At 44.6% G+C, this 13481-nt stretch overlaps 2 protein-coding genes across 2 annotated transcripts in view; one reads left to right on the forward strand and one right to left on the reverse strand.

Moving 5' to 3' along the window:
* slf1 (SMC5/6 complex localization factor 1) overlaps positions 1-13481 on the forward strand; it is a 36311-nt gene that overhangs the window by 17238 nt on the left and 5592 nt on the right. Inside the window, exon 18 of the mRNA XM_086110970.1 lies at positions 6382-6868. Within this exon, the coding sequence (XP_085967096.1) occupies positions 6382-6868 (487 nt within the window). The remainder of the gene's footprint in view (positions 1-6381; positions 6869-13481) is intronic.
* The window catches only part of mctp1a (multiple C2 domains, transmembrane 1a), a 94292-nt gene continuing 88252 nt past the window's right edge, over positions 7442-13481 (reverse strand). The window contains exon 21 of the mRNA XM_086110968.1: positions 7442-9718. Within this exon, the coding sequence (XP_085967094.1) occupies positions 9647-9718 (72 nt within the window). The 3' untranslated portion in view covers positions 7442-9646. The remainder of the gene's footprint in view (positions 9719-13481) is intronic.

Here is a 13481-nt window from a genome sequence, read left to right on the forward strand (position 1 = left end):
TCCATGTAGACAGGCTGAGCCAAACTGGCAAGGTTTGGCTCAGGCCAGAGAGGGCAACACTGACACTGGCACGCCAACAAAGACTTCTTTAGGAGTGATCTCACCCCCTTTGTCAGCCTGTCTTCTCGGAGGCCTTGGCCTGTGTGTGTGCGTGGTGGGGTGGGTCCCTCCAGGCTTGTGGAGCTGGCAGGGAAAGGATGCCACGGCTGAGGGCAAGGCTAACCCACACACTCCCCTCCCTTGGTGTTCCCATTGCCCAAGGCCACCCCACATGACCTGTGTGTGTGTGTGTGTGTGTGTGTGTGTGTGTGTGTGTGTGTGTGTGTGTGTGTGTGTGTGTGTGTGTGTGTGTGTGTGTGTGTGTGTGTGTGTGTGTGTGTGGCATGAAGGCATTTACACATCCCGTATTTTGGTGCTTATATTTGTGTATCTACAAAAACCTAGACTAATTAATTATCAAAAATGATCGCGATAGACTGCCCATGTCCAATTTAGCGTGCACGCATGCATGCAAATGAGAGGGTCTTGAGTGTGTGGTGCCTGTTTCGTTGACAGCCCTATTTACACATTGCAGTTTTTCCTGATTGGAATGGAAATTGACCCAAGTATTGTGCAGTTCAGACACGCACCCAGTCAGAGGGCATGTCAATGAGGAAAAAGGCAATGGGGAAATAAAGCGGCATTGAGCCATCGTCCCCCTGCCCTATATTGGCTTGTGGGGTCCCTCGCCCCTTTCCATGGCGGTACAAAACTCATTGAATCAGGTTGGCCTGCTACTTGTTTGCATTTCAAAACAAAAATAATGACACTGCCTGTTAAAAGGGTTAATGATTGCCTTTCCTAGTTGTGCTCCGATGTTTACATACACCAAGGGTGTGGAACTTTACTGTGTATGCCACAGAACGTTGGCAAATACAATAAAGTAGGGCTTACTTTTCAGTTAGACAGGGCTGTTTCGTGACTAAATGACTAAGCTGCTCTTCCTTTTACTTGAACGTAGTTCATTGGCACCAAGATGCCTCCTTTGGGCAGCTTAGTTCATATCTACTATGACAGTGACGTAACATTCTGAACATTCAAAGGTCATCTTCCCATCCCAATTTTCTGGAGGACTTTTATAATCTCTGATACCCCCTCACAGCAGCAGTCACAGCAGGAGAAAGTCACCCTTGCAACACAGTCGCACTGCACACAAAGTGCATTGAACAAATACACGCACGTACACACACGGGTCTCATCACTGTCAACATGTTAAAGAGAGTTCATTGCACACTGCCGTTATTTCCCAGTGGGTGTCGAACTGAGCTCGGCTTGCTATTAGAGAGGTGAGAGCGTGCTCGCGGCTTCAGTCGTGTCTTCACGTTTCCTGTTTCAGAATCACAAGTGAACTGCAAAATATTCAACGACCTCCTCCCTCAAAATCGGTCTTTGTGCGTTTGTTGGGTGCCTGTCAAGACTGAAACGGGACCACTCTCCAAGTCTGCCTTTGTCGTTAACCTCCACTCTACATGAGGAGTGTGAGACCCCTTCTTGGGGAAACCAGTGCTTGCATGCGTGTTTATGGAGATGTAAAAATCAAAAGAAAGCAGCAATAGTTTGTAGATTTTTTTTGGGGGGGGGGGGGCAAGGTTTTACAAGCCATTGATTGTGTTAATTCCAGTAAGTGCAAACACACACATGCGTAATGTGTCCTAACACAAAGGCCACTGGGAACTGCAAAGAAAAGCTTGATACAGGCCAAGAAAGCTATTTTTATGTCTTCATATAAATAAGCCAGTCTTTTATTTCAGAAGGTCCCCGTATGGGTGTGGGTCACTTATTTTCGTACAAATTAGAAAGAGAGCATACGATGTGCTATTCTTGATTGTCTTTGGTGTTTCTTTCACTGACTCACACCATCATTTGTCTATTACCAATTACCAATAGAAAAATCATACGAGGATAATAAAGATCCCAAACAGAACCATCGTACAATAGTAGACGTCCGCCAAGGCCAAGCAACACGACTGAAATTAACAAGCCACTTACTCTGTTTTCCTTCCTGATCAGCTCAGTAGAGCACAGACCTTTGCCAAGGCAAAACAGTAAAGCCCGATTACGTAAGATTGATGTCGTGCTTCACCTCTTTGCGTCCAGACTTCAAATGAATGCCGCTTGTGAGAAGCCATCATTCATTTAACTGTATGCCCTCACAAATGCCAATGACCTAAAATGTGCCTTATTAGGAAAAGAAAAATTGTCGTTTAAAAAAAAAAATACACACAAAGTGACCAAATATTACTTTATTAGATAATGATAAAAATACGGGATTTTCTATTTGATCTGCAAATAAAGTTCATATTCCTTCCTGGGGGTTAGTGAGATAGTTTTTGAGTTGACTCGATAATGGGTGTTTTTCACAACCTTTTGGAACGTCTGGTGTAGTATGAATGAAGCCTTGTGTCGGTGACAAGCCGAGTACATCCTGCAGTGTGTGGAGGCTTTTGCGCTTTTGATTGTTCTAGTTCCAAAGGCCACCCCGAGCTCACCTCCAAATGATCACAACGCACGAGCGAGAGCGCGGAGCACGGTGAGGATAGTGTACAAAGTGGAAGAATCCACGGAAAGATAATTCACAAGTTTGACTTTGCCTTCACAATGTCAAAGGCTTCTTAAAAAGCCAGTGAAGACACTCTGTGTTACTGGTACGCTTGCTTTCCATAACCTTGGTAGTGTTGAAAAGGCCCCCAAAAACGAACAGGGTACAGTAATTTTTGACGATGAGCCATTAATGTGGCTTAACGAGTGGAAAACAAGCAGTGGTAATAATAGCAATGACGGTGGGCCACCGAGTTTTTAAAAGTCTACTTCGAAATTGAAATGGATGACTGGGAACTTCAAACTTTTTTAGTGCTTTTTCTTGAGCAGGGATCGGCAATTTATGGTGCAATTGTTCGCAACCCTGGTCAAAAATATGTTAAAAGCTTCAAAATGAATGACAGATGCATACTCTCATATTGAATGGGTTCACCAGATGCAGAATCAAGCTCCTCCCATGGCCATCTCAGTCCCCAGACCTCAATCCCATTGAAAACCTGTGGAGGGGACTAACGAGGAAAGAGCAGAGGAGAAGACCCGCCGGGTTGTTGGATGATTTTGAGAGATTGTGCAAAGAAGAATAAATCTTGTGAAACATTATAAGAAAAGATTGGCACGCTTTGTACGGGACATGATGTCTCTCAATGAACCGCTATTGTGGTTAACTGGGCTGGCCTTGGTGTTTTGGTGCTATATAGCCAGCATCTCCCGGTGGACAGTTGACCCACTCATCCTGGCTCCGTTTGCAGGCGGTGAGAATGGGAAGGGAGAATGGAGCGGCTCCTCAGACCAGAGACACAAAGAGGCAGCACTGCATTTTCTTTGCCTACCACTCTGCCTCTTTTTTACGCCAAATTTAACCCCCCCCACCCACCCATCCACCTCCTCCACTCCTGCTTTTATATTCCTTGTCTTCGCCTGCCCTCTAAAGGCCAAAGGGCTTTGCACTCGCTGTGTGTATGAGTAGATTGCGTCTAGCCGGTTGGAGGAACAGGCAGGGGCGTTCGCTCAGCATGCGAATACCTCCACCAGGGCTGTAGAGGACTCCCACGCACGCCTACAAACGCAGGATGGTGTAATTACCCTGTGCTCTGGTGTAATCCCCCCAGGTGCTGTATTTATCTGCGCCACAGCACATGTGACACGCAGTGTCGACCCGAATGCACTTCAACTGCCGTCCCATGACTGTGTATGGAGCGGGTGTGTCATCAGAACGTGGTGTTGTGTGCACGACATCTGTCAATACAGAAGTCATTTGACACCAGCTAGCAGGAGTAATGACGTCTTTAGACAGTTGGGACTTCACATCGTCCAAGTGATTTCCTTGTCATGATGCATCTCGCATTGAGAAGCAGGAGTTGCTGAATTCAAGCTGCAGGGTGCCAACGGACATTTCCTATCCGTTTTTCTGAACTGTCTGTTGCACATGGCTAACTGGTGGTGTGCTACTTGATGCAGCGCCGGTTAAGTTGTCACTCTGTGGTGGCGTGAATGCGAGGGGAAACGGTCGCGTACGTATAGGAAAGGGATGGAAGGGATGGATTTTACTGACTGCCCAGGATCCAAAGCTAGGCAACGACAACAGGGATGTAAGCAGTAATCACACCGGTCAACACATGTGTTACAATTTTGCATCTGATCAAGGCGATAGCCACTCATCCACGGTACAATGCATGTTGTGTGTGGCGAGTGGAAATGTAATGAAACGTCAACAAGTGGTGGTAAATGGAAATGAAAAGGCTGACAATGAGCGCACATGCACACACATACCACACACACACACACGCACAGGCACACACACAGGCCGATTTAGCTTTCAGGTCGACTCAGGCACCATCAAACGCACAGACGCGCAGTCAGTATCGGTGTGACGCATTTTGAGCCCAGAGCCAAGCTGCGGGGGCCCCTCGCCTCCCCACACCAGCGTCATCTCTGCGCTCGCAGCTTGCCTGTCAGCTGCTGTTGAAACGATGACATGCCAGTCATGAACTCTCTCACTCTTTTGCGTCTTCGTCCGTAGCAGTCCTTAGCAGTAATGGTTAGGGGTTTCATGACTTGCACAAGGATAGCAAAGACAGAGGTGATAATTGCACTGACTTGGTTTTCAAATATTTTTTCAGTTGCACATGATTGAAATGTGGTTAACTGACATCACTTTCACCTCTTCTCAGAAATGACATTTCACTCACTTCAGTCATGTGCAACTAATGTGCATGTTTGAATTCAGTCAATCCAAAGGACTTTTATCTTCCCCCAGTGCACTTTAGGGGCATTTGAGATGTGAACATTCATATAGATGAGACACACAAACAGACTGCTGTGTTTTTTTCAAGTTTTGATCAGAATGCTTCCACGTGTTCAAGTCCGGCAAATCCATCTCGCGCCATATCCCCACGGTGTCCGCATGCTAACGCTTGTGCGCTAGCTGTTTGTGAAATGTCTTGTTCTGCATCTTGTGAGCAGAGCAACGCTTGGCCTCATTTTTCAGGGGATGCAAGAAGCCCTTTTGAGGTAAGACCGGCGCCGACGTTGCCAAAAAAGCAATATGATCGGAGTGACAGAAAAATGGCAACAACCTGAAAACAATTGCAAGTTGCACAAGATGGAAACAGCCTCCTGGAAGACAACTCGCGTTTGAGTAGCATAGCGACTGTAATTAATTACATTGGACCCCAGCGTGCTTGTGATTTGGCATCTGCATATTCGCAATTTTTTTTCTCTCTCTCTCTCTTTTTCATTCCTCCAGTCAATGATAGGTGACCTTTTGCTTCCCGTGGGTGGACCTGGTCCCTATCCCCCTTGAATAGTTTGGGTTAACTGTATTATCCATTCACTTCTATTTGTTGCCGCCGTCCAACAGTCTTGTTTAACGCCATTAAAATAGAACACGAACGAAGGTGACATGATTTGAATTTGTTAGTGTCGCATCACATTAACATGACTGTTTTTTTTAAGGTGGAACTATGAACTGTGGCGCCCCGTGGGCCTGAACAGAATCAGCTTTTTTTTTTTTTTTTTTTTTAAAGCATGCATGAATAAACATTACCTTTCTTTCTTTTTAAATGATAGTATGGTGGGAGCAAAATGATGAGTACTTATTTCAGGTGGCGATAACATTGGTTCTGGTAAAAGGATATCAACGCATTATATTGACGCATGTCCTCTTTGAACAAACGCACTCTTAACATCCTTGAGGGCTGCCCCTGTTTGACCGGCACATTTGAAAATGTGCCCACTGAGGTAAAAGTTTGTCGATGTAGATGGTTATGCAGATTGCATTTTTTTTTTTTTTGTATCACGACAACCTAGATGAGCACTGACCTTGGCAGACCACAGCCACTGCACATGCCATTAGTTCCCGTCTATTTTTTTGAAGTGTCACTTTCAAAGCAAGTGACTTGCGTAGCCTTTTACCTTTTCCACCACGAGTGTGCCGTGTCAATGGGCAACAACTCCCAAAATGGCTTTTGACAGCTCTTCACCTGTTTGTGTGTCACACATGGAGCTGTGAGCTCGGCTCTCAAGTGGTGAGGCTGAGCAGTCAAGTGGCCTCGAGAGCAGGTGGCTGCAAAAAAATGCTTGTTTCCAAACGCAAACAAAAGGGCCCGCTTGACTCGCAGGCTCGACACTGGCGGTCAGACTCCACAAAATTGGACTCAGAGTCAATACTAGAAATCGAGTTATAAAAGCTATTTAAATTCCCCCACAAAATGTATTTGTTTGTCATTTCAAATAAATGAGAAAAAAAAGATTATTTTCCAAATCGTTAAGCGCTAATACATTATGTATGATGATCTCATCCAGGTTCTGAACTCCTCCATCAAACAGACGAAAAGGGCCGCACGGCGCTGGAGCTCGTCACCGACATACATTGGCGGGCGGCGCTTATCCGAAGCGCACAAGCGGGCGACTCCAGCCTGAATTCCACAAAGGTGTTGAACCACGCCCTCCTGGAGGCGGGGTCTTGTCTGCTGGCGCATCTCATCGTATGCTACAAGCGAGAGAAGAGGCCGCCATGCTGCGAGCATTCCACTGACGTAGGGCACACGCTGGCACGCGCCCTGGAGGCGCACTCCTTTCTAAGAGTGACACTGGGCTGGACGGACCAGCGAGCCATAAGCATTGCAGGCGACACCGAGATTCTGCTGGAGTTGGCCAGAGGGATGCACTGGGCACACGTCTGCAAAGCGGTGAAGGAGTCCAAAGGAGAGAATGTGGTGCTCCTCTTGCAGATGCTGGAAAATCTGCAATCTGAAGGAAAAATACTCCTGGCTGAAATAAACGCGCTGAGGTAAAAAGATATCGGTATATTGAGACGGTATATTTTTTGCACACGTTTCACTATCTTGTGCTCCATCATTTTTCAAACCTGAGACTTTTGTTAGTTATAATACAGCAGCACATACAAGCAAAAGTGGGGTTATTTATTTTTTCATAGAAAATATTTATTCACTGTTGCTTCAAGCTAATTTCTGTTTTGCACAGTCACCTTAGATGTTTTTTGAATTTCACAATAAAATAAAATGTATTTCTGACCTGAATAACGCATCTGAACACATATTTGTACATAATCTATGGAAATAAACTTTCTATAGTTGAATTCAAAGGGGTATTATATTCATTAAACACAGACATTCCTGTCTAATATCTGTATTATTTCATTCTACATTGTCAAATTTGACTTTTCGTAGCGACAAGCTGCAATCAGGAAAATTATCATAAAATAGTGAAATATTTGCTCTACTGTCCTAGCAGCATTCACGATTCCTTTAAGCATACGGTATTTTGCCAATCTAATTCGATCCATTAGAAAAGCCGTTTAATGGGGGTGTGGGGGGAATACATTTGCATAATTCAGCCCGAGCAAAGATAATAACAAATTTATTACCAGGTTTTTTTTCTTCATCAACATACATCAGATGCAATTCATTTCCGCGAGACAACAATTGACTATAGTTGAAGTGAGCCAGCCCACCTGAGCTCCTGCAGTTTTCCCGCGGTCACATGATGTCACGGTTGAACGCATGACGGTGATGTTTGCAAGGCAGGCACAAACATTGCAGCCAGACACACAATTAAAAAGACGTCTTGGAAAATGAGGCAGGCATACAGATACGTACTTTACAGTGAAAATAGCAGACCATTCACAAGCATACAGTATAAAATATAACCATCAGTTAATAAGGACTAAGCTATGTACACGTAGAGTTCAAAAATAGTCTCCATTCAAGTGGGTGCAAATGTTGTTTTTTTTTCCTTTCTTTTACAGTCTGATGATACATTCATTTATAGCAGGGGTGTCCAAGTGTTATACTGCGCGGGCCGCATACAAGATTTGACATTCTTCACCTTCGTTATTCAATGCAATGTATGTGAGTGAATTATTTATTTATTTCACAATTTTAGTTGGGAAACGAGACGATGGGTTTTTGGTGTGGTGTGAGGCGGGGGAGTTGGAAAGTATCACAGTGTAAGTAAAAACGACATGGGTGTAATTAAATGTGAATTTTAGTATAAACCGCAGCCTGCGCAATTGGGCCCCGGGTCGAAGTTTGGACACCCCCGATTTATAGCTTTGAAATGCAAATGACATGAAACACTTTGGTTTGCTTGCAAATGTCCAAAAACAGTGTTGTTGTAAACTAAATACAGAAATAAGTGGGCACTCCGTTTTGGAACATGTTAGGAGACATACAGAAGGTAAAATGTGGTGTTGCAGAAGGCCCGCTCCACAACCACACTCGCCCCCCCCCCCCTTTACAAGACAGCCTGGCTCACAATTTCTTCTTTTCTAATTCATCCAAAATGGTTTCATGGAGTCGTGTATTGTTCCGCTCTAGTTTAGAGTCAAGAGTCACAATAAGAACAGATGCTTATCTGAAAGGATTTTGAAAGCGGATTAAACTTGTTTGAGACAAAATGTCAACTTGTTGAAGTGATGCTAGTCTACTGTTGAGGTGCCCTTGAGCAAGTTTACTCGCATTTGTCAAAGTACAAGCCCTGGAAATGACAAAATGGCTGCTTAAAACCAAAATGCCGACATCCCGTTCATTTTCATGCAGTGGTCCTCGAGTTTTTCATGCATGCTGCATGGTGGGAAATGAGTGAATTAACTCACCAATTATTTAATAAAAAACAAAACTCTTAACTCATATTTTTATTTTATTTACAAAAAGACAACCAATTCCTTGATGCAATAAATTAAAATATCTTGAATATATGTTAGGAAAAAAAAAGACTTAAAAGTGTCTTTGTGTGAGCACGTGCACGTCTGCCGTGCATACACGTGGGTGGGGTTGTGTGATCTTGTATCGACTTTGAACCATTGAGTTTTATCATCCCAAGACATTTTGGACAACTGCATGCTCCCAACTATTAGGAGGAGTTTGGGGAGTTTTCTCCTGCCCAGAGCACGACGCAAGGTCCATAACTGCATGCTGGGATGAATTTGGTGAGGAAGAACTCAAACTCATTCCTTGTGGGACATCAAAGATTGTGAGCCAGGACCCTTGGTAATTCGTCACAAATTTTAAAAAATTAATAAATACATCCCAAAAATTGCTGTTTTGAAGTCAAAATGCATTTAAAAACACATTTAGTGTAAGTGCAGAAAAACAAAACTTCGGTTTAGTTCAGTCCAAATGGCTGCCATAGAGTGCGGCATCATGAGTGTGAGAGGAAGACACCAAGTTATCTTGGTGGCATTTCAACCAAGTCTAAAAAAAGGGACATTCGTGAGGCTTCTTTACTGATCAACAGCGGTGCACTTCATGTTGTTTTGGTGCATGACATGAGGAACAGGCTCTCGTTTTGTGTGATCCAAGGACGACCCAGAAATGAAGCACATACGGATCCATCATTTCGGCAAAACGGGGAGAGGAATGATCCAATTTCTTTGTTGTTTCAAAAATTACACAACAGGCCACATTGATGGACGCTGAGAATAACACCAGACATAAAGGAAGAAGTTCGAGCTGGATCACGTTGGGTTTCAACCGGCCCTCCCCCACTCTTGCTCCACAGAGTCCAGTCATGGAGCAGCACACAGGAAGTGGACAGGAGAAGACTTTTACCCGGGGTTGTTTTTCTTCCTTTTATTTGGACTAGGATTGGGATCTAGTTTCAGCTCTCGATACTGCACCTGTTAAAACACACAAACGTAAGTGCACAAAACACACACGCACATGCACACGCCACCCGGTCAGGTGGAGCGAGCCAAGGATGCTCGAATAGCACACCAAGCCTACAGAGGCTCTCTGACTCCAGCTGTGTGGAACAGTGGCCTCAAGGAAGGGATTACACACTGATTACAACACACACAAACACACACTCAGCCCTCGGAATATCCATAAACACATGCTTCCACAGATGTGAAACAGTGGCCTAAGGGAAGTGATCACACAATCAAACAGAGGACAGGGCACGGGCTCATGGGAAAGCCTGCAAGAGACAACAGACTCATCATGGAGAGGAGGGGGACACAAGAGAAGAGCACAACAACCCACTGGAAGCCTTTGAATGTGTTGTTTGGCTTTGGGTTTCACCGTCGCTACCAACTACACGCTGACTAACTTTTGAGGACTTTCTTTGAAATACCACACCGTATGATCGATCACGGAAACGACCTGTATGCAGCCTACATTGGTGCACATCGAACCCAATTTTACCTGCTTGACACTTGACGCGCGAAATCTCAAGAACTTTGCACATTTTGCAAAGCCGGATACAATAAGCTCTTTGTCTTTGGCGTATCACCTCCGAGCTAAAAACCCTACTCAAGTTCCCTCAACTGGGCCTGGCAAATCAACACTGCTGCCTGGAGTGTGGTACTCGTGGGCAGAAGTAGAAAAATGTGATTACTCACAATTAATGATGGAAAATCATGCGATTAATTGGTTAAAAGAAAATTTAATGACTTGACAGCATCCTACCAAACTTATCAGATCACAATATGGAACAATAATCTTGCCCAAAAAAGTGCATTACAAAATGAAGCTACAGCTGTTGCTTCCCGTAGGCTTAAAAAGCAGGATTACATTAAAAATGAAATACACGACTTCCGGCTCTGTTCTTCTTCTTCTTTCAAATTGACATTGTCTCAAATTAATAGTTGTGCCACCATCTAGTGGTTGAAAGTGCAATTACCCAATACACAGGAGATTTAGGCAAAGCGGTCCCTGCAGCTTTATTTTTTTTCTTTGTGCTGTTCTTGATGTTAAACAAAAAAAGTTTGGACACCCCTGTCTCAAATGATGGACATTTAGACAGTGTCCATCATTTGACAGGCACTTCCACACACACGCTCATAGATGCATACATGACAATCCCGGCAGATCGCTGATCAGAGCTAGCCAGGATGAACAAGCACATCACCGCAAGCCAGTCTGGGGGATTCCTGCGAGGCGGATGTACTGTCGGCTACTCCGCCTGTCTGACTGACTGACGTCCTCTCTGATTTTCCGCATCGAAAACAAGTTGGCGTCAGTGTGTTCGCTGTGTTCTGTCTTGTGGTGGACAAGCAAGAGTAGTCGCTGGTGAGTGATGGCTGAACATGCTTTCATCTCCTTCTGCTGGTTGAGGGAAGCGCTATCGCTATCCACGGCGTGAGGATAAGAATACACACACACACACACACACATCATGTGTGTGTGTGTGTGTGTGTATGCCCAAATATGAAGACGGACACAAAATCAACGGTATGTATCGTACACAATGACACTCACGAGAACCTGTTACACGCAAGCGGGCTATGGTTCGGATCTCGATGCTCCTCGGTGTCAATGAAAGGTTCAATCAGGTAATCGCTAATGGAAAAAGAGCGAGCGGGAGGAAATAATCCAGGTGGAGAAAACAAGAGAGGTGTGATGGACAGAAAAATCATAGGGGGAAGGGCACACGACTGTGTGAGCGACAAAGGAAAATGGATGGGGGAGAAAAACGATGAGAGCAAAGAATAGAAAATGGGTGAGACGGACAGAGATATGTGGACACCCGGCTGATGATAGATACTGTTCTCATGTGGGTGGGGATCCTTTTATAGCACTGCCAACGAAAGCAGACAACGGGGCAAAACCCCCAGGGGGCTGAGTGCGGTTTATATGACCCTCTGTGTGTGTGCGCGCGCCGACAGTGGCAGTTCTGTTGTTGGCCTATAACAATCCTGGCAGACTGCCAGCGCAGACAGCTATCAGTGACGTGACGGTTCATCGATGGCTGATTCAATACCCAAGAGATATTGGCGAGAGAACCAAAATGTTCTCGCCAGAGTTCAGTAGAAAACGAAGTTCGGTTCTTGTTGGTTTGACCCGAACAATTTCCACTGACATTAACGTCCAACTGCAACACATTTGTCAATAATGGCAGAAAGGCAGCGCTGAAAGTAGCCTACTTTTTAAGACACTGGAGACAAACCTAAACAAAAAAATATTTGTTGCCGAAACATGCACCTGGCAGTGATTATAAATAAATACATATACAGGGAAGTATTTTCTAGTATTATCTAGCATTCTGGTGTGTGTGTGTGTATGTATGTATATACAGTATATATATATATATATATATATATATATATATATATATATATATAGTGCAGTGATGTGTTCCTCGAGCCGGTCCTTGGCCTCGAGGACCGGCTCGAGGACCGAAGGGCGGTCCTTGGTCCTCGGCCTTGGCCTCGGAGTCAAGTCCTTGGTCCTTGGCCTCGGAGTCAAGTCCTTGGTCTCGGAGTCAAGTCCTTGGTCCTTGGCCTCGGAGTCAAGTCCTTGGCCTTGGCCTCGGGTTGCCGGTCATCGGATACAACGAGGGAGTAGAGCCCCTAATCCTTCGTCCACAGGTATAAAGTGGGCCAGAGGACCGCAAAAATCACAAAGAAATCAAAAAAAATCCATCCAGGGAAACCCACGTTGATAACTTTGTCTGGCGCTTTAAGAGGGGCGGGGCTGTCACTGACAGTCAGTACAACGTGTAAAGAGCGGCATCACAGTTAGTTTCAATCACGGTTCGTTCTGTTCGCGATCGGCAGTTTAAATAGCGTGTAAAGCCTTTCTGTAACAGTGGTGTCTTTTATTTAGTTATTTTTGCACAGTCGTCACGTTTGTGCGGTCGCACTAGAATGTTTGTTTGAACCAAGTAATTTGCGTTACAGCTGGAGTCAATAATGTCAGCACTTCACTTCTGGGTTTGGCCGTTGGGATTTGGAGTCCTTTTGCTCGATTCCAGTTATGTTTGCTGAATGCTTTCTCATGTTTGGAATAATGAATATTGATAGTACATAGTTTAAAATCATGGTTGATTTAAATATTTTTTATTATTATTGTGAAGTTGAAGGTATTAAATTAATTAATGTAGTATTAGTGGGAGTGGTAATAATAGTAGTACTCAGAGAATGTTTAGAGATTCAGCCATCTCGTTACCTCTGCGTCCCGCGTCCTAGACGCATAATTTTCCCACGGGACGCACAGTTCCAAATAATGTGCGTTTTTAGTACGCAAGGAAATTTCTCAGTCAAAACAAACAAATAAACAAACAAAAAAAAACTACGGCAAGCCTGAGGATTTCACAGTAACAATCGTTACCGGTAGCACGTCGTTTCCGTGGCGTCATTTTAACGGTACCGAAAAATAGTTTAACCATAAAAGTCACTCGCGATTTCACTGTGCCTGTATGTGTGTTTGTGGTGTGGTGTGTGAGTGTCTTTCTTCTAATTTACTTTTGTTTTATTTTTATTTTCAGTGTTGGGGGGGGGGGGGGGGGATGCAACAGATAACGTTCTGTGCGCATGCGGGTTGCTACCCAGTTAGCAAAGGCATCTGTCCCAGATTCGGCATGAAGCTGGCACAGCTGGCCTTGAGTTGGCACTGGCATAATGCATGTGGGCCGAGGGGTGGCAAAGGAGGCACTGGCTT

The sequence above is a fragment of the Hippocampus guttulatus genome, chromosome 5 (genome assembly GCF_054856545.1).
Source record: "Hippocampus guttulatus isolate MCC_2025c chromosome 5, RoL_Hgut_1.0, whole genome shotgun sequence".
Taxonomy (NCBI): Eukaryota; Metazoa; Chordata; class Actinopteri; order Syngnathiformes; family Syngnathidae; genus Hippocampus; species Hippocampus guttulatus.